The sequence below is a fragment of the Notolabrus celidotus genome, chromosome 17, assembly GCF_009762535.1.
Source record: "Notolabrus celidotus isolate fNotCel1 chromosome 17, fNotCel1.pri, whole genome shotgun sequence".
Classification (NCBI taxonomy): domain Eukaryota; kingdom Metazoa; phylum Chordata; class Actinopteri; order Labriformes; family Labridae; genus Notolabrus; species Notolabrus celidotus.
This window is the reverse complement of record NC_048288.1, coordinates 12813564-12838116: the sequence shown is the minus strand read 5'-3', so window position 1 is coordinate 12838116 and position 24553 is coordinate 12813564. Positions and strand designations below refer to the sequence as shown.

Sequence of the window (24553 nt, the reverse complement as noted above, 5' to 3'; positions counted from 1 at the left end):
TTCTGATTTTGGTTCAGCTTAACGATACATTCAAGAACCGAGAGGTGGAACCGAAATGTACGTGCGTTATCGAATCCACGAATCACAGACATTTGTCACAGGTTCCTGATATCCAAGCCTAGTAGGAACTCTTCTTGCAAGCATCAGAGTGCTTCTGTTGGTTGTTGGTTGGTTAAATTTTTCTTCCTTGATCATCAAGCCCCCACCCTAGGCCCCTGCTGGGCCCTATATCACCCCATGGGGGGCCATATCTCCCCAGCTTTCGAACCTCTTGCTACAGAATGAAGAACAATTCCTCAGTTTTTTTTAAAGCCACAAATCTGTAAATCTAAATGATTGCAATCCAACGTAACAGCTACTGTCAGCTCATTCTGCTTTCTGACGTACTTTCATGCTCAGGGAGGAAGCTACGAACACCACTAGACTTTTTTGACCTTTTCTTGTTGGAATTTAAAACCTGCCATCTTAAAGGCCTTGATGTATCATGATTGGAAACTACAGTACTGCATTTATTAGTTGGATGAGCCTCACTGTAGAAAAGAGACCACCAGTCTTCCAACCATTCAACCTTTCATTCCGCAGACTTGAGCGAGTCGTACAAATGGACGGCCTTATCCGTTGGTTTTCAGAGTTGGTCTTTGTTTCATCAGTGAGATGTCTGCTTTGATTTTCTGCCAAAAGATCTCTGATGCTCCGTTCAGTGTTGTGTTTTTCTGTCAGTTCGGCAGAGATGTGAGGACATTTGAAAAGGGACTGGCTACAGTTACTGTCAATCTGCAATGCATCTGTCTGAATTACAGGCCTTCTACAAAGAACAGCAGAAGAGCACGTGACTGCAAACACATTAGGAACACCTGCAGAGTGGCCTGTAAATGAATTAGGGGCAAATGGACAGTGGTCTAGAGAAATAAACCAGCCCTTTATTTCCAAGTTTAAGACACAGTGACACATAAAGAGACAGATTGGGACACATTGTCAGCTTGGTGTTATATCAGTCTCTTTAGCTGCTTTTACCTGAACAACGTTAGCCAACTTCAGTGTACTCTTTCTGTGTATGACAGACTGCCAGACTACGAACTAACTTAGCTATAAATGAAAGCTTAGCTTTACTTCCAACTTCACACAGAGAAAAAACATCTGGTACAACACGGACAACATGCATGAACAGTGTGTAAGGGAAAATGTATGTTTTGCAAGCAGTTATGGGAAATAGAATCCCGACAGGGTGAGACAACTGGACGTTATCCCACTTATTAACCGGCTGCTAACTTAAAATACAAACTTGTTGGCAAAAAAACTTGATTATTTTATTGATTTAAAAATAAACAAGGCAAAAGTCACAACTTGTAACACCGCGACTGTCATCACCACCGTTCATGGTTTCAGTTTCTTTGTAGTGACCGGTAACTTAAAGTTGCACTCCGGCTCCACTGCCTTGCTAATATTGTTGGACAGGATCCAATATGAAAATGTCCACAGCCTGACGATTTAGCATGCTAACCAAAACTAGTGTTTTAGCCATATTGTTTTGATGAAAACGGAAGCTAATGGTTTTACCTCACTTTACGGTCTATGGTATCAACAAGCTGAATCAGAATGCGCTGTAACTCTTTTCCGTTGATTGATTTAACATGACATGTGATCAGTTTGCCTCAAGCATCTTTCACAACTGGAAGATCAGTAAGATAGACGGGTAATAAACCCACTTCATTAATCTTCTAGGCATTGTCAAATCAAAACAATGCCCAGCACTGTTGTTCAAAAACTAATTTGCCAATGGGGATGCATCCCTGAAAAAGCCAGCCCGCAAGTGAGGTTTGTGTCAGAACTGCAGACAAAATCAGAGGAGCGAAAATGAGAGAGCTGGCAGCGTGAGCAAAAGTGTGATCACAGAGAAAGAAACAAAAGAACTGTAAATAAATAATACTGCCAAAAAAAAAGAATAAAAAAGTGCAATACTTTACATTATAACACAAATACTTGTTTTCAAGTTGAAAATGTTGCTCTTGAGATCACTTCTTGCTTTGTTAGTTTTATTTTCTCTCATGTTATTTCTGTTTGATACTGAAAAAAGTGTTATTTGAATCATTCAGACCCTATTCTTATTCCATTACTTGTCGCTCTGATGTGTTTGCCACACAGTCTGAGTCTGTCTCTATTGGGTTCAAAGATAGGACAGTACAATAGGATTATTAGAGCCTTTTCACCAAAACCAGCTGCTCTGTATTACACCAAACAATACACTGCGATCGCTGTAATGTCAAATAGCTGTGGAGGAAAATAGATGATCCACAGAAACACTGAGTCCTCCCAGCAGTTTGAGTGTGTGAGGCTGTAAATCTCACTCACTTGGTTCCATGACTTCGCACTTTAGCCAGAGAGTGTTGGCAGTAGCTGTGTTCTCCCAGGCTCTCGCCTTGTACGCTCACACAACACTTGGATGGGTTAAGGCTTGGTGTGTGTGCGTGTACTGGATCCACACCACAATCTTGGCCTATTGACGTCTAAGTGAGCATATCTCAGAAGTGTTGGGGTTGACGCCTCTATCCAAAACTTTCCCATGGTCTAAACACATTCCTCTGTGGAGGGAAACAACAGAACCCACGGGGAAAGGTTGTAGCTATCCTCAGGTATCCTACAGCACACACACCTCACCACCCCTTCTTCCTCTTCTCTCATTTTAATGGCTGAAAGTAAACCACATTATAATGGTGCATACCACCACCAACTGTACTGGAGTGTGTAACATCAGGGTTTAGTACTGCAGGTTAAATTCTACATCATGAAAAAAACAATAATAATTTAAAAAAAATTAAGCAACTAAATAATAATAGTAACAAATAAATAAGTAATAATAATAACAATGAATAAATAAATAAATAACCCTACAGGTCTGTCTGCTATTGGATGATTTCACACACTCGCTTACGTCACTGACACACCTCCAATTGTATCCGGAAATCCATTCATTTCTTACATCCATAAATGGGAGACACCTCAGGGCAGATGGTGCGTTTTACGGCAGGAAAAAGTATGCCATTCCTCTGAGCTTGTGGCGTCGTGTCTCATTCATAAAACAACACTGCAGGTAATGCGGAAAGACTTTGAACGAAACATGACATTTTTACTAGGGGTGAGTATTGCCAAGAACCTCACGATCCGATATGAATCACGATACTTGGGTCACGATACAATAGTATCACGATATATCACGATATCACAATATTGTGATATATTGTGATGTTCTACGCAGTAAACTAGAAAAAAAATAGGGATGAGGTACATGTAAATCACAAAATTGAAATGACAAATTAAGTCAAAACTATTTGATTAAAAACAACTTTTCCACTCTATTGTTTTTGAAATACTGAAGTTGTATTTTAGTTCCAACTCGGCTAAAATGTGATTTCTTATTATTGCAAAAATATCGATATTAAGAGTTGAAATAACGATATCATATTTGAGGTCAAAGTATTGCGATATATTGCTGTATCGATATTTTTTCGCACCTCTACTTTTCACTGCCGCAAAACTTATGCGTAAAACCCTCCATCTCCGCTGTGGCGTCTCCCATTTATAGATGTATGAAATGAATGGATTTCCGGATACTGTTGAAGATACGTCAGTGACATAAGCAAGTGTGTGAAATCAGCCAATAGCAGACAGACACTTGAGGTGGTGACGTTTCCTGTGCTGTAGGACACCTGAGGATTGCTACAAGGTGCAACAAGTTACATCTTCTAATGTCTCGAATGAAAATACACTTAATATACCCTCATTGTCTTAGAGGTGACACACTGTATGTTTCTTCAGTGTGCTGTCAGTTGTCAGGTCTATCCCAAGCGGCAAACTCCGGTCTCAAACGATGAAGCCAATGCGGAAGTGATATAAACTGCAATACATCGAAAATCCGCTTGAGGCTGGCTGCAGAAACACCGGAAACCACATAGATATGAATGGGAAAAAGACGATCTTTGCAGCATTAATAAACATGTTTACAGCCTGGTTCAAAAAACGGCTTGGCCCTACAACGGTAATCTCTCTAATGGCACACACTGTACGGGGGGTGAATTTTTTTCTAACGTGACGGTTCAGAAGATATTAAGATTATGAATTTTGCCCAAATAAGGACATGACTGACGTGACTCCCGGTCGGGAACACACAGCCATTGGCTAAGAGACTCACACTACGTCACACTCTGCCTGGTTGAGTTCCGCATTACCAATATGGCTGCTGCCGTCGATTTGCTTCAAAACAGCTCTCAGGAACAGATGGGTGACTTTACGGATACTACGTCCATATTTTATACAGTCTATGGTCTATCCCTATCACCCTTGCTGAGGTTTGCGGCTGAAAAAAATTGAAATATAGAAATTGTCAGTCTTGTTGATGGTGCTATTGTTTGCTTTTGTAGCTTATAAAGAGGCAGCCTGTTAGAAAAAGTATAAATTAATATTGCTTAAACTTAGTATTAGTAGTACATTTTTGCTTTTGTGATGAAGTTTGTTGCATTTCTTCCTGATTTGGTTAAACAGTTTTAGGTTGAACTACATGAATCCTGCATGAGTATAGCTTTAGTTTACGTGTTTTGATTTTTAGCCAAAGCGGTAGGCTACAAAATAATTGCAAAGTAATGGGCTGCCTGCTAGCCCTGAAGTCCTAAAAAACAGCAGAAAGGTTCTCTTTCATCATTAATTCCTGCCATCTAAGAAGAATGAATCTGCTTGCATCAGAGGTTCTTGCATAAAGCTACATCTCTGCTGTTTAAAAGTCCTGCATAGATACACATACATGGATTTTATTGATTTAGGTTGTGTGCATTGATTTGGTATGTTGCTTGTGTCTTGCAGCTCGCCACGATAAAGAGTGAGTCACGTCTAAAGCATCTCCTCCAGAGGTTGCCAGGTTACTGTCCAGAGTCCATGGTAAGTCCACTCCCTCTATGAAAGTAACACTTTCTATATTCACAGGAACAGACGGCTCATGTCTTAACCTCATCTGGGTTTATGTCATTGAGAAAGAGAAGTACATGCAGAGAGATGAAAGAGAGAAAATAGATTCTTAAACTTCAGTTTTAGTGCATCAAGAAAGCTCTAAATGAAAACACACAGGAACCTGGACTGGTTTGGTTGTCCTTTTGTAGTTCATTCTATAAGCTATCTTCAGTTCTGCAAACAAATACCTGGAAAGGAAGCACATTTCTTAAAACTTTCCAATTTTGCATTACACCGTCAACCAAAGTTATAAAACACATACAGAGTACTTCTCATTGGTAGGTTCATCATGTTTGTCTTAGTGATTTAGTCACTCATGTAAGTGACAAAGTTTCATGTTAAAGGGATCTCCACTCTTGAGGTTAAAACGTCAAAAAATTCTCAAGTATAGCTAACCATTTGTTCTCAACCGTTGATCTATATCTCATATTTAAGTCCTGTTATTGGGTTATTGAACAGAACCTGGTTCATGAGAGCTTAGCTAGCTTCATCCATTGATGAATACTACACTGCTCAAAAAAATTAAGGGAACACTGAAACAACCCATCCTAGAAAAGTGGAATGTGTTGAGAACCAAATAACATAAAATGATCAATGGAAATCAAAATCATTAACCCATGGAGGTTCTGGATTCAGAATCATACTCAAAATCAAAGTGGAAAATCAGATCACAGGCTGATCCAACTTCTGTTGAAATTCCTGAAGACAATTCAAAATGAGGCTCAGTAGTGTGTGTGGCCTCCACGTGCCTGTATACACTCCCTACAATGTCTGGGCACACTCCTGATGAGATGACGGATGTTCTCCTAAGGGATCTCTTCCCAGACCTGGAACAGGGCAACAATCAACTCCTGGACAGTCTGTGGTGCGACGTGGCGTCGGTGGATGGAACAAGATGATGTTAGGGTTAGGGTTAGGAGTAGGGTTAGGTTTAGGGTTAGGGTTAGGTTTAGGGTTAGGGTTAGGTTTAGGGTTAGGGTTAGGATTAGGGTTAGGGTTAGGGTTATAACCAGAACTAAACTTAAGCAAACAGAACCAGAACCAAACTCAAGCAAACCCAAGCAGAACCGAACCAGACCCGAACCAGAACCGAACCAGAACCGAACCAGAACCGAATCGTACCAGAAGTGAAGCAGAACTAGAACAGAACCGAGTCAGAACCGAATCAGAACCAAACCAGAACCGAACCGAACCAGAACCGAACTCAAGCAAACAGAACCAGAACCAAACTCAAGCAAACAGAACCAGATCCAAACTCAAGCAAACAGATCCAGAACCAACTCAAGCAAACAGAACCACAACCACAACCAAACTGGAGCAAACATTATTAATGTCCTCAGGTTGGCATTGAGAAAAATCAGATGCCTCAGCTTGGATGGGCTGATCTGATTTCTCCTCTCAGGGAGTATTTGCCTGGCCTCCAAGAAGACTCTCTGAAGGAACAGATGTAGCCAGGATACACAGTCTCCCCTCCATCACCTGTATCCTATAGCCTCACATGTGATTGGCCGCATGGCCGCCATGCTGACCAACCAAAACAAAGTTCTGCTGTGAGCAGAGCTGGGGCTGAGCACGGTGTGATCTAAGCAGCGAAGGAAAAAACTGGGAGCCGTCTCTCTCGATGCGAGCCGGCTCTTTTGATTCACTATAAAGCATCGACTCTCAGAGCCACAGCTTTTGATCATGACACATCACTAATGTGCTTAATCTGTGTTTCAATTATGAGGGGGCCTTGGACAATTTTCTCACCTGTAAGGGGTCCCTGGCTCCAAAAAGTTTGAGAACCCCTGCTCTAGCTAGTAGGAGTCCAAATCCCAATTGTGAAAACAAACGGAACAAAAAGAGCGACACAGCTGCACAGAAACTCCACGTTGTAGACATCGCTGATTAAAATAGACATCGCCATGCAGGAAGACAGTTTACATTTTTTTTAAACCTCTGAGAGATCTTCAAATACAGAGTGCGTCTTTACACCGGTGCGATTTTTTCAGAGTTTACGGTAACTCAAATAAAAAAACCCGGGACATTTGCTTTGTTTTATATCGACCTCTTAGCAGGATGAATATCATGATTAGGCAGGTATATTTTGAGTTTCAATTGAGTTGAGAAACATTTGTGGCCATTTTTGTCATTCAGATCTATTTAGGTCATTAAAGCACTGATCCTCTGATTATTATTATTATTTATTTATTTCAGTAAGGCTGAAAGCTGAGATGTTGCCCATCATTGTTACTTGGTTGCACTAATAAAGTGAAGTGCTGTAAATCTGTGGTTGCATTATTCTATTATCAATTTGCCATAATTTTTAAGTATGTAAGAGATGGTTTCATTGATAGCCATAGACTACATGTCTTTCAATGTAGACTTCCACTGAGAGGAGCATATTAGACTATTTAGGAACTAAATTAGGAAGTAAACTTAGACTGTCATACCAGCTTGATCATCAATAAAAATGTCCTGGAAATGTCCAGGAAAATGATCTCTGGAAAAGAGTGGGAACCCTGACAATAGTTGCACGCTGCTATAGCGGATGGCATGCTAGGTTTGATTCTAACCTGCAGCCCATTTCCTGCATGTCATTCCCGGGCTCTCTCCTGGTTTCCATCTCTGTCCTGTTCTCTCTAAATAAAAGAGTAAAAGCCCCCAAATTTTTGACTTAAAGAAAAGAAAGATCTGATTTGAAGTTGGTAGAGTGAACGCCCTATGTACAGAGCCTACAGTCCTCCTCGCACTAGTCGTATATGATTGCCAGTCATGGAATGATTTGGTGTATGACTCCCCCTTCCCTCTGACCCTACATTTCCCGTCTCTCTTTCAAGCTGTTCTATCAAATAAAGCCCCAAAAAGAATCTTCTCTTGGCCCATGTTAAGTCAGCACCAACTCTCTTATTAGACTTACACAGGAAGCTGGTTGGTGTTTGTGGTTACCCAAACACTAAAGCACCTGGTTAAACCACACAGTCTCACTCTCACATCACAAACAAACACAGAGTCTTGATCCCTCCTCCCACCATGGTTAATTATAAAGCAGAGGTTGGTTTGGTGTTTTTTTCTCATCTCTCTCCAAACAGCCTATTAGAACCACATTAGTACTTAGACTTAAGAAGTCTTGATTTGTGCTCTCATTTGAACATACAGTAAGTCGCTGTTATTAATATGCATGTAGAGTACAAACAAGATGCAAAAATGTGCCAACAAAGTCACATAGACATGTATTATCAACACTGTTGGTGTTTTCCATGTATCTTCTTTGCTGCATCAAAGAGATAATCAGCATCATGGTGTTTAGAAATATCTGTATAGTCTAGATGTAGTTTTAGGTCTTGGATTAGTGGTTTTGGTACTGTACATTGGGCACGGTTTAAAGCTGCTGTTGGTAGTCACAGAGTAAACATCTTTTCAGAAAGAGGGACTTTGAATATCAACACTACCCCTCCCAACCAGATTTCCTCTAAATGTAAATTATGTAAACGTTTGTATGACTATTTTGCTTTATGTTATCTTTACAGATGTTTTCACACACCGATCCAGGTGTGCACTTTCTTATTGGCTTTAATGTCCAATACTACTGCTTGGGATGTAATTATACCTCCTAAGACAATTGAAAACCAGTACACATGAGATACAATTCATATCGGCAAGATGACAAATGATTCACATTACTGTTTTTTAACAGCAGAGGGCACCATCTATGTTTGAAGTCACTACATCTCTTATCTGCAGATGTATAGAGGCATACAGACATGGAAGCAGTTGAAGATTTTGAAGTTGGGGATTCTTTAAAATAAAGTCTATATAAGATTTCCATTTGCTATAGATAACCTTGCCAAGCAGATTGATTGGCCAGATGCCATCAGTTCTATCTTGCAAAGCTTCAAACTGATTCGCTTGTTCCTAGTCTGAGAATGACCGGACCAATCAGCATCGATATAGGAGAAAGAGGCAGTAGCTACAGGAGCGGTTTAGATGTGGCGCATGCATGAAGCAATTCTGCAAACAATGGACAATATGTTTTTATAAAAAGTAGAACAAAGACCTTGAATGCATAATATTCCTTTGCAAAAACGACAAGAATCATGTGTTGACGTGACAATGGCTGCCGGTCCAGCTTAAGTTATGTAGTTCACCCCTCTGCAGCATACGTCTGGTGCGTCCTATGTTTTGTTGCTCTGATTGGCCTGTGACACAGAACGTTCGTCCAATCATCCTCTGAGTTTTTCCTTGAAGGGTTCTGCCCTGCCCAAACATCGTCTATGGTTGTTGCTCTTATGGATGTGGAAAAATCCCATGCCATGGGTATATGGAACTGTCTCTCTGACCTGTCAGGTTAGATAAACTGGTGGAAAATCCCTTTTAGTCGCTCCGCTCCTCACCTATGAGTGGGTAAAGTCTGCACACTTGCTCTGCAGGAAACAGAATGATGCTTCTTCAGGGGATGCCAATACATTGACATTTTTATCGCTAATTACTCCTTTAGCAGATTTATTAACTCTTGTAATTTTACGATCCAGAGGAAGAACTTTTTTTTGTCCTGTTTCAAAATAAAAGCATGACTGCATCAAATGGAGAATATGCCAAGTAAAAGCCTCACAAAAACAGATGTTTGAGGCCATCTCTTCTCTAAAGCTTGGACATAAACTGAAAGAAAGTGTGAAAAAAACAAAACATCAGGATCCCAGAATTGGGAACTGTATCCTATCATGATCTTGGTGCGCGGTTACAAGCCCATGACTTGATGTAAAATATGTTAGATAGGTGCAAACGAATGCTCTTTCTCTATGTAGACAGCAGGGTTTACGCTCTTCTAAACTGCAACATTATTCTTCCAGTCTTGTTCTTTCTTTATTGGCCCCTGCTTCATCACAAATCATGTTTATGCTTTATGTAAAGAAACTGTTCCTCCTAAGCCTTCCTCATAAATGATGCCGACGCCTGCTGATGGGAACCTCTGTTCCCCTGCCAAGAGACACGGGTCGGGGGTGTTAACAGTGACGTGTGTTTACACAAATGACTATCCTGTAAAAGCAAAAGAGCATGAAAGGGATTTCTTTTCGACCACACTTCTTCTTCAATGCCTTTCCATGTCCATATCTGACGCTCTATGTCCCTTAGTCAGAGAAGACAGAGGAGTTTGTTTGTGATGATTAATCCCACAACATTTCACCACAAACCCAACGGAAGTTTCATGGGATTCATGTGTTTTTTTTTCAACACTGTTTTGATCCAGAGAACGTAGTGTTTGTTCTGTATGACATTAGAGAAACTTCTTCATCGATCCCAGCTCACTTTTCAAGCAGAGCTCGGCAATAACCGGACAATGAGCCTGTCACTTACCCCAAAAATGTTTCTCACCACATACCAGAAAATAACAACCTCCTCCTTACTGTCAGTAAACACATTAAGTGTGAGACAAGAGTTGGCTGCCATGTTTGAAAGTGGAAGCCAGAAGGGTGTGCACACTGTCGAATGCAATTATGTGTATTGCCCTCCGACAGGCAGGAGTTTCCATTGCTATCAATTAGTGCAGTTTGGCTTGAGGATGAATCTGCACCAAGGAGACTGTAAGGCATCTTTCGGCATGGTCCTACAGAAAATAAGGAATTGAAAACATTACGAATGTTTCTGTGAATGAGTATTTATGTGTGTTTAATTTAAAGTGTGCTAGTTTAATACATTTTGAACTTGTACGTTGTGGTTTCTCCTCATCACATTCACCAAAGTTAAACTTTTGCTGGGAATGAACATGATAATACAGCTAATTGGTGTGCCAATTGTGGGATGCACAACCCCCTAATAGTTGTGCTACAATGTGTCCACGTGGCTCTACAATACTTGAAACACCAGTAGGCAGTCTGTTTTCTATGGCAACTCCAAGCGTATTAAATGTTAAATTGGAGCTGATAAATGTTGCTGTTAATCATAAAGCAATTATTACGAGGAAATGGAAAGTATGGTCTATGTACGGCCAATGTACGGTCGTTGTATGGCGATTGCAGAAATGTTGTAAATGCAGGAAATACAATATTGCACAGTGGACCAATCACGATGCTTGCAGTCTTCGTCGTTTCAACACGTAGTTGCATTTTGGAGGAGGTGAACATCAGGCTACACATGTAGGCTTCTGCGTTGAAACAGGGCGACGCAGACCTATGGCGTAGGCTATGCTGTTGATTCAACGCAGAAGTATGAACCAGGCTTAGTGCTTTGGATTTGGCCTCATGTTCAGCAGCCTCCCATGAGCTCTGTTCTACATGTGGAGGCTACTTCAATTTTGCCATGAGGACTTCATCAAGTTACTCATACTTAATTACAAACTCCTGATTGTGTATTGAAGACTCAGTGGGTCATGGTAAAAGCACAAAACTTATTGAAAAGGACAAGGTGCCACGTTTAATACAGATCGTATTTATGTACCAGGTGCTTCGTCTAGCTACTGTGGTTATTTCCTGAAGTCCCATAATCAATCAATCAATCAATCAATCAATCAATCAATCAATCAATCAATCAATCAATCAATCAATCAATCTTTATTTTTATAGCACCAAATCACAACAACTGTTATTTCAAGACGCTTTCCAAACATAGCAGTTAGTTAGCAAGTTACAGTGGTAAGGAAAAACATACTTTTAACAGGCAGAAACCTCGAGCAGAACCAAACTCATGTTAAACAGCCATCTGCCTCGACTGAGTTGGGGTTGGAAAAAAGGATAGGGGGAGATGAAGTCATGTTGAACTTTGGGCTTACATGTCAAAAAGTTAGAAGTAGTATGCCAACAGACAGAAACAGGTAGACTTTCCCAAACCTGTAGTACAAACTGTGCACTTTTGATTGTGAAGTGCTTGGTGCTTGAACTGTAAAGTTACAACAACAACTTGTGTTTGGTAAGAAAAGAGACTACTAACATATTACTCAGTACTGTGCTGATTGTTTGGTGTCATGGCATATCGTGACAACATGCCATGGCACACATCTGGTTGTTTGTTTTACATACCTCCTAGTTTCCCTCAGAGAGAAGCTTTTACACATGGACATAGGAAAATGTTCTAGAGACAAAAGAAACCTTTCTCTGTCTCTGACAGCTGATTATAATTGTAGGTCAAACAAAGAGGACAAAGAGGACCAACAGTGATGCAGGCATGGGCCACGATGTTTCATATTTAAAGTACCAGGGGTCAGATCAACATCTCATCAGCCCCATCCCGTAATGTCAAAGATTTGTGGAAGTGCGTCAGAATGATGCAGAGACCTTCAGGATGCAATACCATTGAAGCCCCTGTGAGGAACAGACTGAAAGTAACATGTATGTCTCTTTATGAGCGTCAAAAGCAAGCAAGAACACCGGCAACAATCCAGAAAATACTGGCTTGAAATGTACAGGTCAAGATCGTCAAAATAAGATGTACTGCCTACAAAGGGTGCCAAAACCAACAAAAACTTGAGTAGCTTTAACATCATCCGTTACTTTATGTCCTCTTGAAAGGATCAACTTTCATCCTTGTAAAATGTTCGTTATTGGTGTCTACATGTTATTAACATGGTGGTGTGAGTTCTTCATTTCCAGTATTGGATAACAATTTCCATATGCGCCTCGGTTGAGATTTCTTTCCCCATAAGAGAGGGGCTTGAACTGTGGTACAGAACATTCAGGATCTTGTTTGCTTGAATAAAGGAAATCTCAGCCTATATCTCACTCAGCCACGATGGCTTCCAGTTCTGTGTCCGTCACCTCAGTTCCAACCAGGCTTCCTCCAATTTTAACATTTCTCGGCCAAGTGGCTTATCAGAGGGTTAGTGGTGAGCTGGAGTCAATCCTCAAAAGCTCTTCATGGAACCATGGGTGGAGCCACAGTCCACTTTGCCAGTTAATGGAACACAGAAAGTATGCCTCAAGCATAAAATGTCATTAAAGAACAGCACTGATCGTTTGCAAAGCTACTTGTAGTGTAATTTGAGTCAACCACTATAGCCTTTTACCTAACTGTTACCATACACCACAACTGGTCTGACTGGAAAGTAGCTCTTCTGGAGTCTTTTGGAGAATCAATGTAAAAGGAATGAATGGAGGCCTTACACTTCACAATGTACTTCACAAAACTTCAGATAACACATCTGACATAAACCTCTTCATGTCTTTTGTCTTCTAGAATGAACTTTGGATGTGCATCAACTCTACACTTCCAGGTAAGAGACAAGGTGGCAAGAGGTTTGGAGGCATGATCAACAGTTGTTCATTCTCATACTGTAGTTATCAACAAACACGCCAATACTAAAAGTAACTGTGGAACCTGCTTTCTGTTGAGCTTTTGTTAGCAGTTTGTTATACATGGATCTGACAGCTTTCTTTAGAGCAAAAAATTCCTACACACTTCTTGGAGTTTAGATAACAAATTAATTTGGATGAGATATCTCATGAAGAAGTTAATGCTAAATGTCAAATGATGCTAAGATATTTTCCCTTTCAACACAGTGATACACTTTCAAATGAAGCAGTTTTGTGAATAACAATTAAGTATATTTTCAATGTTTACGTATTTCAAAGTTTATGTTTGTTTATTCACATTAAACTCCAATTCCAAAAAAGTTTGGATATTTTGATGGTTTACAAATAATTAGAACCCTTAATTTAATGAAGATGATGCAAAGACAACTTTTCATATGTTAAAACGAAACATTTTTATTATTTTCTGAAAATGATATGCTCATTTCAAACTGGATATGAGCAACACTTATGCAGAGAGATAAAAACAGGACAGGGACAAAAAAGTAATGTAATGCTGGAAAAAAAAACACCTGGAAGAACATCTCCCAACTTATTAGGCTAATTTGCTACTAGTTTGTAATAAGACCTGGTACAAAATGGGCATAACAGTGAGGCTGAGTCTCTCAGAGGTGAAGATGGAAAGAGGTTCACCACTCTGCACAAGTCTAATAGCCCCAAATGTCAGAATAATGTTCCTCAAAGTGAAACTGCAAATAATTTTGGGATTTCATCATTTACAACACAATAAAATCATTAATAGAGTCAGAAAAATATCAGTAAAAAACATAACGGCTGAAAACTATTACTGGATGGCCATGACCTTCAGGCTCTCAGGCTGCACTGCATAAAAACAGACATGACTCTGTAGTGGAAATCACTGCATATACTCAAAATCACTTCCAAAACCCTCAAGCAGGTTAAACCCATCCCATCAAATCATATGTAAACATGATAACCACTTCTATGGGCCCTAGCTTGTTGAGATGGACTGAGGTGAAGTGTAAAACTGTCCTGCCATCTGACCAATTAAAAATGTGACATTCTTTTTGACATTCTTCCACTCTTTTGGGAATGCCTTTTTCGGGGATGTAAATTTCAGCAAAATAATGCCAAACCACATTCCGCAGGTATTACAACAGCATTGCTCTGTAGTTGAAGGGTCCAACTGCTAAACTGGCCTGCCTGCTGTCCCAACTTGTCACCTATTGAAAATATTAAGTGCATCATGACACAAAAAGCACAACAAAGGAGACCCTGAACTGCTGAGTATTGCTGAAGTTTTATATCAGGAAAGAAGTACAGATATATACTCCTTTTGAAAATGATGCCAGAACACATTTAATAAAGTTGGGACAGGGGCATGTTATGACATTGACATCCAATCTATGCTGGACCAACTGTGTGTTCAGTCGTGAGAAGATGGTAGCAAGGAAGCTGTTAAATCTGTGAGAAGAGCTGGCCTTGACCAGAGCAGAAAGCAGGCAGCGGATCAAAGGCCTGAACCCTGCCGCCTGTTCTTGGAACAAATGTACCTGTCAGAAGCTTAGCAGCCTCTAGATAGGGAAGTATCATTCTTACCTTTCCTTACCCACTAAAATATGGCATCCAGACAGCCGTAGGAGTCTGTGAAGATTTAACCTGTTAAGGAACAATCCTCCCTCAGATGCTCTCAGACTCAGAGATATCATCGAGTCTCTGGAGTTCACTGCATTCCAGCAGCTTTAAGGGGATTTACACTGTTTGTGTAACCACTTCTCCCAACTTGCCAACAGCAATTAATGATTTCCTTCAGTTCTCAGAATGCTTTTGCTCAACTCTTGCAAAATATAAAGGCACTTGTTGAAGCTCAACAGATGACATGATAGTATTAAAGTGAAGCTCTTTGGCAGGACTTCTTACTATACTAGACTTTGAATTTGGCAGTTCTTCTAAGTGCCAGACCCTGCTCACTGATCACCAGCATTGAAGGGTAAAAGAAGGCCCAGTCATATTTAATTTAAAAGAATATGAATTTAAAGTTTTTATAAGTAATTATGAATTCCAGTTTTCTCTAGACGTTTTGGGTATTTTGAAATTGAATCTGTTACGGGTTTTTATGTGTTTATAAAAAATGTCTCTTTGGTTTTTACGCAGTCTCTTTTTAGTCTTGGGTGTCCACCCATTTATAGTGAGTCATCACTCAGTGTTTAACATCTGTATCTAAGTGACAAACCATAACACTTCAAAACAATAGATCTTAAGGCTCTTTGAGCTCTGACTTCTCATTTACTCTCCCAAATAAGCTTGACATGAAGAAATACAAACTTGAGCTTCAGTTAAATTATGGGAATACAAGGATTTTCCATTGGACCGTCATGGTCTTGTTTCCTATCAATAAAATATGGTTCCATATTTGATTTAAAATGACTAAACATCAGATTACAACTGTCTTACTCTATGGGTCAATAGAATAATTTAGTAGCAATGACAGCATTGGATTGGAGTCTATTTTTTAGTAACAAACTGCAGTTCAAATTCTAAAAGACTGATTAAAGTGCCGACCAATAATAAAACGGCAATGGTAGTAAATCTCCTTATTTCATATGACCAATCCCAGGAACTGCAGAGTCCAACCTTCATCAACTTGGCACGCAACAGTTTGATTTTGTGCTGTTTGATTTGTCTCCAGGTGTATCCAGAAAGTCAGACGGCTGGGTGGGGCTGGGCTGCTGTGAGCTCGCTATCTCTGCTGAGTGTCGCAGGGAATGTAGACAGGTGAGACACACATATCCAGCTCTTTCTCTAAGACCTTTATTAATGTTTGGATAATAGCAATAGCAATTTTATTTATAAAGCACATTTCATTACACTTAAGTTCAATGTGCTCTACATGGGGAATTAAAAACATAAAAACATTTTTCCAAATAGAATAAATAAAAACAATAGATACACCCAACATACATCAGACACAGCAATCAAACAAACAGCAATTGTTGCTGCACATGCATCCAATCACAACACTCATATCATTCATACGCTTGAGAAAATAAACATGTTTTCAATCTTTTTTTAAAAGTGGAGACAGTTGTGATGGACCTGAGATCAAATTCCATGTATTTTTTTACGAGAGAAAAGCTAATTTGATTGTGTTTCATTTTCCCTTGCAGGCATCATCTAAAAATGACATAACAAAAGTATGCAAAAAAGTTACAGAGGTAAGTCTGAGGAGCTCAGGGAAGGAGAATTAATCAGTAGCTGTTGGTTTAATAGTGGTTTAATCAGTGTTTGACAGATGTTCATATCTTAATTAAGGGATAATGTATGGTTTGCAGGTGGTTATGGAAAATAGAACCCTGACTGAAATTGTCCTCATCCAGCTCTTCTTCTCTTCTGACCACCTTTGAAAATAGACAAGGCAAAAGTCACAACTTCTAACATTGCTGCTGTCATCACCACTGCTCATGGTTTAAGTTTCTTTGTTGTGACTGGTAACTTAGAGTTGCTCTCCAATATGTAAACACGTGTAGTTTAGCATGCCGCTTTAGCATGCTAACTGAAACTAGCGTTTTAGTCAATATGATCGGACAGAAACTAACAGTTTCACCTCACCTTATGCTCTGTGGTGTTAACAAGCAGGAGCAAAAAATGCCTGAACTCTTTTCCACTGATTGATTTGACATGACGTGTGATCAGTTTGCCTCTGGCGTTGCTCATGTTAGTGAAAGTTAATAACCATCGTCAAGGGGTTTTGACCAATCAGAATGAAGCATCTTAAACAGCCATAACATCAGTAAGGGAGCAGGGTAATAAAAATAATTAAATTGCTGAATAGTCCTGGAAATATTTGATTTTGAAATACCCTAATACAATTTAATGACAAAAAAAATGCATGTGTCTATGAAGATTCTTTAATCTAAACATATTTTGCGATGAAACATAATAATGCTCAGCAAATTTTTGTTGTAGAAGCGTGGAATTCACAAATAACCCTGGGGTCCAAAGATAAGTCTTGAAGAATAGGTTAAGGGCAACTTGCTAGATACATTTTTTTACAACATTGATACAAAACTTCGTCTGAAAAAAGCTGCTGAGAAACTGTTTTACAAGACCTAAGGGCAAACATTTAGAGGAGAGATTTGTTGTTTTCAGTTATGCTACTTTCAGGGACTCAAGGTCTCCCACTTTCACTTACTCAATATAAAGTATATGAGGCTGAAAATGCAGGCTGATACATTTTTTGAAATAGGTCACAGATGAAATGTTTCGGTTGCTTTAACCTTCAGTGCTTTTATACACTGAATTGCAACCCTAGAGATTTCTAACTCAAACAGGGTAAGCAAGGTTTTCAGAAGTCCCGGCTTTAAGGCTACTTGTGGAGTGAAGGCATAAACACAGCTAAAGCTATGTGTTTTCAAAATGCTCAAGTGAATGTTGGCCTTGAATGCATCAAACTGTCACATGCCGAAAAAGTTGGAAGGTTGAAGTAGCGATTTAAAACTGATCAGCCAGGCTCAGTATCATCACAGCTTTTCTCTTCTCGTTCCAGACCTCTCTCTACAGCTGCATCACCAAAAATGAAAGTAAGTTCTTCCTTACACACACTTACACAAAGATAAACACTGAAGAAGACAACACTTGCAAACTTTGACCCTAACTGTCCCTGAAGCCATTACATACATAAATCAATGAAATCGCCTTTGAATGCATTCATTATAGACCAATACATGGGCTTCATTTAACTCTGCCTCCATCCTTTGTGTCTCAATATTGCACTAAGCCACATATACTGTAAATACATACCATGCACAGATGGACACACACATGCAGCACAGCTTTGTTATTTGTCTGGCAGGACAATAGGTTAAGAAGTTCCCGTTGAGAGGTTTTGTTTTGCTCGGGCAATTCTCACTAGAAGGATGAAATGTTAGAGGAGTACTGAAGTCACTACAAAGTTACTGTTGATGAAAAAATATCTTGGACCTGAAAGTAGATCAAAAGTTTGGTTTTGAATGTTGATCATAAATCTATGTAGGTTTAGAGGCTATGTGATGAGAAACCAGGAAGTCACTGCAACCCCCTCAAGAAGTGATACAGCCTGTACCAATGCAAGGTGTTGCTTTTGCACTTAATACAGATTTTAAAAAGCAAGTAAGCAAGAAAACATACTAATAACTGAGCGTTGGTAATAGACTTTATCAGTATAGCTATTTTATAGAGTTTTCTGACCACTCAAAATGCTTTACATTACATTAGATGTCACATTCACCCATTCACACTACACTCGTACACTGATGGCCAGGGACGGCCTGTGGCATAGGCAGTATAGGCAAATGCTAGTCCATAGGGGGCGCCGCATGCACCCTAAATGAGTGAGGAAGAAAATGTTAATATAATAGGAAAAAGAATATCGTTTTCTCTGATATAATTTGGGGTTCAATTGTGGAGTGATGCTAGTATACATTTAAAAGCTTGTGATTCACTCTTTTTTTTTGAATGGTTTGCAAATCAGTTTTTGAAGTCTATAAATGTTAATTATTTTTTTGTTTTTGTTTTGTTTTTGTTATTTTCTTTACACTTTAGAAGCTGTTAGCTTAATTAGATAGAAAACGTAGGCTAGGCTCAAATAAGCATTTTTGCTTCTGCCTTTTCAGTCATCACTTAATACATGACTATTGCTTTGTTTAAAGTGTCTGCACTGTGAAAATGATTGTGTTATATGATGACTGAATAAATTCTACTACTATTACATTATATACCCAAAAGTGTTCCTTCAAGATCCATCAGACCATCATTTTTGTAGTTTTAACAGTTTTGTTAGAGGTTCACCTTCAACCAATGACTGCCACTGCCACAGTACAGTTTTAAATTTTGGTTTAGCCGTCATAGATGCTAATCTTGCTCCATTAGGCTGCAGGAACAGTTTACTTACTGAAAAGAGGAAAGCTAGGTTGCAGAAAGTAGTTTTGTTTTCCTTTTGTCCATCATTCAGTCAATTAATTACCCATCAAGTCAGTTTTTGCAACAATGGAAGCACAAAAGAAGCTAATTCTACACGTCTTCCAAGATTTGTAAGACTGACGCCCGAAAATGTCACCAAATATTTTTTAATCAGAGGATTAATTTGAACTCTTTTAGCGTTTGCATGTTCACTAGTTAGCACAACAACCCAATCCCTAGCATGATCATAGTCATCACACATTGTTCTCCTTTCCCTTCTGTAACAGATTTAGCTTTTGTTTCTAAAGCAGCAGAGTGTTTAACCCTTGTGCTTGTTCCTTTAGTGGGCTCCACATGCTGCAGCTATGCAGGGCGTCACACCACCTGCAGGGAATACTGCCAGGCCATCTTCAGGACTGACTCGACCCCCACCGTGTCCCAGATCAATGCTGTCAAAGAGTACTGCCAGAGTCACAGTGCTCAGCTGCTCAGCTGTGTCAGCAACTTCACCAAGTCCTACCCCATACGGAGTCCTATAGACAGTAAGAGAACACATACTCGCACCTCAGACACTTGGGCACTGCTGGATCAATCCATGAATCACAAACGTTTGTTTTCATGTGATGGGTGGATATGGGTTCTATTTTTTTTTTTTAGAACAACTTTTTTTGCAAATCTTTGTTAAAGCCTCTTAAGCATTTGAAGAAGAGCTCTGAAAAAACACTTACAATATATACAATTCCAATTTGGTGGAGGCAGATGGCTTTCTAACATGCGTCTGGTTCTGCTTGAGGTTTCTGCCTGTTCAAAGTTAAAAGTTTGAAATCTAATAAAGAAAACACAAAGATGCAGTATTTTTCAGACTGTGAATAATGCAAAGAAAAACAAGTTTGAAACACCAGAATACTAATATTTAAACTCAGGAAGAGTTCAGAAATCAACATTTGGGGGGATAACAGATTTTTAAATGACAGCTTTCAAGATTTACGGCCAATCTTTCACTTTGCTGTTATGGATGTTATGCCAGTCTTGACACAACTCTCAGGTTTTATCTCATGACCTGTCAGGTAATCGCCTAAGCAGAATAAGGAAATGTTGTTTGTTGAAATTCAACAAACACTGGGATAGAATTGCTTCCATGCATGGGGAGATGCTGATTTAAGGAAACACTGTGAGTGGCTGGATGTGTCTGACACCTCTGCCTCATATTCAATGCAGTGGATGTGACTCGAGGTGTGCTTTAAAGGTGACATATCACGCATTTTTCATAAATATATATTGGTCTAGGAGGTCCCCAAAAAATGTCTTTAAAGTTTATGCTCAAAAAAACACTTTGAAATCAGATTTTGGTCTGCCTGAAAATCCCTCTTCTTTAATAGTCCTCAGAACACTCTGTTTTCTCTCTGACAGGCCTGGGGAGTAAAATCGACCTCTACCAGAAAGGCAGCAGGACCTTTCTAAAGGATTGGTCACAGATTTAGTGTTTCTTGTTGTTTTACTTGTCAGTGTGTCAACGTGTGTCTTGGTACATAGCTACAGCTACAGCTACAGCTACAGCTACAGCTACAGCTACAGCTATGTAGCTGTAGCTATGTAGCTACGAACATGTAGCTATGTGGCTATGCTAATTAGCGCTAGCACTTTTCCATGACAAATAAAAATCATACACTAGATCTTCAAATCTGCAGACGTGGGGAGTAAAACCGACCTTTGTATTTATAAATACAGCCTACAACTAGCATGCCTCCCTCCTAAGCTCCTTGTTAGCACACATGTGTGCAGGGAATGAAAAACAGAGGAGGAGTTGAGTTGTATTTTATACAGTCTATGGGCTGAACAAGCTTTGAGCTCTGACTCCGTGACAGACCGGATGTTGTTGTGACGTAACAAAAACACAGAAGTCTGAAACGGCTCGTTTTAGACACATTTACAGAAAGGTGTAGAAATCAAAACAGGGGCAGAATGGATTTTTTTAATTCTCGGGGGGTTCATAGACATGCCAGGGACACATATTTCAGGTAAAGAACCATTAAAAAGTCCATTTTGCATGATATGTCACCTTTAAGCAATAAGATTGTGAACAAAAAATCCTTTGTAATAGTGCTGCCATATAGTATATGCAATCAAAGAGTCTCATGGACATTACTGCTTCCAGTGGATGCTTAATTACACTATTTTAACCATCATGTCAACCCTCTGGCAATTGCCAATTGACTGATTTATAATATTTTAACAACATATTTCAAGCTAAAAGTCTTTTTTTCGTTCTAATTCATCTTGCTAATCCAATTCATCTTTACTAAATTATTCCTTTTACTGAGTAAAATCAGCAGATTGGAGCCTCCTACTGGAAAGTACTGCTCACCTCAGCTGTCATAATGTAAACATCTCTTGAAACTTCTTGACTTCCTGAAATATGACGTTAATAATAAGTTTTTATTTATAATAAAAATGACTAAACAGAAATAGAGAATTTGAGATCCTAGCAACCCACCTGTGAAAAACAGAAAAAAGTCCTCTTCCTTCAGATCAGCTTTGAAAAGCTGACACAGAAACACATATTTTGATATTTCGACAGTGGGTCCATTTTTCTACCACAGTTTGAATATACTGTATGTGGTATGGGCCGCTCATCACTCTTTTGCCCTTTCTGTCCAGGTCTGTACTGCTGCGACCGGGCAGAGGCGACCCACTGCCAGGAGTCTTGCCGGCGGATCCTTCGCACCATGAGCACAGAGCACGAGATCATGGAGGGTCTGATTGACGAGTGCGGCTCCCAGCCTCTCCCTCAGGAACCAATGTGGCAGTGCTTCCTGGGCAGCGCTCACCCTCCTCCCCCACCTGAAGAGGAGACCCCCCATCCTGCGAAGATGGACTGTGCAAAGCTGCACTGCTGCTCTAAGGCTAACACCTCTCTCTGCAGGTATAAAGCATGCTGACATCCACAAGCCAGAGTCCACACTGAGGTGAGATGTGTTGTCTTGTGCTGACACAGACTCTGCTCTGCTCTGACAGGGACATGTGTCAAGAGATCAGCACTAACTGGGGCGGTCAGACGTGGCAGGATTTCGACCAGCTCTGCGAGTACAACCCAGTGGAGACAGAGCTCATCAACTGCCTGGCTGATGTTAGAGAACCGTGTCAGCTGGGCTGCAAGGACCTCGGCTACTGCACCAACTTCAACAACAGGTCAGACTCCTGGATACTTGCCAGCTTTAAAATCAGGGGAGTTCTTCATACTTGCCCTTTTTCTTCCCAGCTCTTCTCTCTGTCAGGAAGGATCCACCCATTAAAGTTGACATTATCAGATAGCAACCATCTCCAAATAAGAAAACACGAAGGGATACTAGGAAAGTCTTGTGTTGGGAGATTTTCACTCCTACTGCCTCCAGAATTTACTACCCCTCAAGACAATCAACAATAAATCAGTAAACAATAGAGAGTGCATTCAATTAGGCCCATGCATGTTTTGATGAGTTATTAGAAGAGTTATTAATTCAAAAACTTGAAGCTAAAATAGATTAACATTTAAAGTTAAGGTTGGTAGCCAAAACTAGCATGAATTTGAATATAGCATTTCCTCAGAACTCCGTCCAACCCCCCCTCCCTCCCCTCGGAGCTCCTCCAATGCGACGCCCCCGCTCACATGCACGAGCGCCAGTGCTTTGCGACCGTATGATCATGACTGATTCAAAACCGGTCCTCAGTACATCGTTTGTGTTTTGCACTACGTCAACTCATGTCTCACTCAGCGGTAAGAAAACACCAAAACATTATCATAGTGAAAGTTAAAAACACAAACAAACATGAAATGTATGCACAGGAGGCGGGCAGAACGGCAGGACGGGATTTGATTGGTTTCATAATTTGGCTCCCAAAGGCAGGGATTGGTTGGTGTTTTCCCAGGTTTAATCCGGCTGTAGATAGTGGCTAAATCTGACTACCAACCCCAGCTTTAAGAGTCAGCTGATCATAACTTAGGCTAATTTATATTGAAACTCAACACAAAAAGTAAGCACATTTGTGGCATTCTTGGAGCAGACACCTACTGACCACTGTATCAGGGCCCATGCCAATCAGGCCCCTTATAAGCAGCACCTGGGGGTACCGCCAATCAGATGCCTGATTGGCAGCACCTGTGAGCTTGGGTACCAGCGTCTCAAAACAAGAGTCAATATCAACAGCATATAAGCTGTTTGACATTCACAAAGCTGTTGCTCGTCCCACAAATGCATGTTCCTTACAAATGTGGCACCATTTAAATGGGGAATAAACAGGCTTTCCAACGGTGTAAGATTTATTGCCAAGAAGCATTGTTACAACAAAGAGATAATCTACCGAGCACAAATTTCCTTTATTTTTGTGCTATGTTTATATATAGGAATTTTAAATATTTAATGCTCTGATTAGTTCGGCAGCAGTGCCTCAGGACTCACTGGTTCCATAATGCTGCATAGAGTCACCCACAAATAACACTGTTGTATGTAAGATATTATCAGCTGACCTGAGTCTTCAGTTTTTCACAGCTCAAAATTCAACTGACAGCTTGTCTGCTGTCACTGTTAATGTTTCCATCATCCACTTTAACTTTTACGGTGCTCATGATTTGACTTCTTCTAAAGCTGCGAGTGAAAGTTTGACTCTTCAGTTCCTCTTGTATCTCTAGATCGTCACATGATAGCTTCACCCCATGCAGTCAGAGCGACAGCTTCTTTTCGATTTAACTCAAACTGTTGACTGCTGCTGCTCTCACCCACACACATCTTTTATTGTTTACATTTCAATAAAGAATTGAATCTTGTTAGCACCTGCAGCTAATACAAACTTGCTCCCCTACACTCTTTCTTAAAGAAAATGCACCTATTCATTGGCTTCATTACATTCATTTCACACTCCTTGTGTGATTACAATACATATTTGTTTCCTGTGTGAATATGCATCATTTAGAGCCCGGAGGGAAGAAGGAGCCTGAGAGGGAAACAGGAGGCGGATTTATTTTGAACTCAGTGTGACCTCAGTGTAATAAGAACCACAGCATGTTTTACACACTGTCTACAGATGGGGCCAAAGGCCAAATGGAGCGGCTTCAAAGGCTGCACCGGGAAGTCACACTAACACACACATCAAAACAAAGCAAAGTATATTTTAACACACATGCACCGCAGCGGTCTGCAGGTCATCTGGTGAGATGCTCACAGCCACTGGGTACTGTGGAGCGCTGTGATGAGATGAGATGTGTTCACTGCATGGTCTGTTGAAATATTTGCTGTTTGGTACAAATTCCTGCAAAAAGTTAAACTCAGTGTGACTCGTTGCATTTATTGTTTATGTTTGTGTCATACAAATTACTCTAGTAGTAGCCTCTAGGCCGAAAAGATCCA

The 24553-nt window shown here is 40.1% G+C and overlaps 1 protein-coding gene across 1 annotated transcript in view; it reads left to right on the top strand.

Moving 5' to 3' along the window:
• The window catches only part of reck (reversion-inducing-cysteine-rich protein with kazal motifs), a 100174-nt gene that overhangs the window by 23052 nt on the left and 52569 nt on the right, over positions 1 to 24553 (top strand). Inside the window, exons 3-10 of the mRNA XM_034705797.1 lie at positions 4852 to 4926; positions 13141 to 13177; positions 15925 to 16010; positions 16403 to 16450; positions 17782 to 17815; positions 19517 to 19714; positions 21831 to 22095; positions 22188 to 22361. Coding sequence (XP_034561688.1) covers positions 4852 to 4926; positions 13141 to 13177; positions 15925 to 16010; positions 16403 to 16450; positions 17782 to 17815; positions 19517 to 19714; positions 21831 to 22095; positions 22188 to 22361 — 917 coding nt within the window. The remainder of the gene's footprint in view (positions 1 to 4851; positions 4927 to 13140; positions 13178 to 15924; positions 16011 to 16402; positions 16451 to 17781; positions 17816 to 19516; positions 19715 to 21830; positions 22096 to 22187; positions 22362 to 24553) is intronic.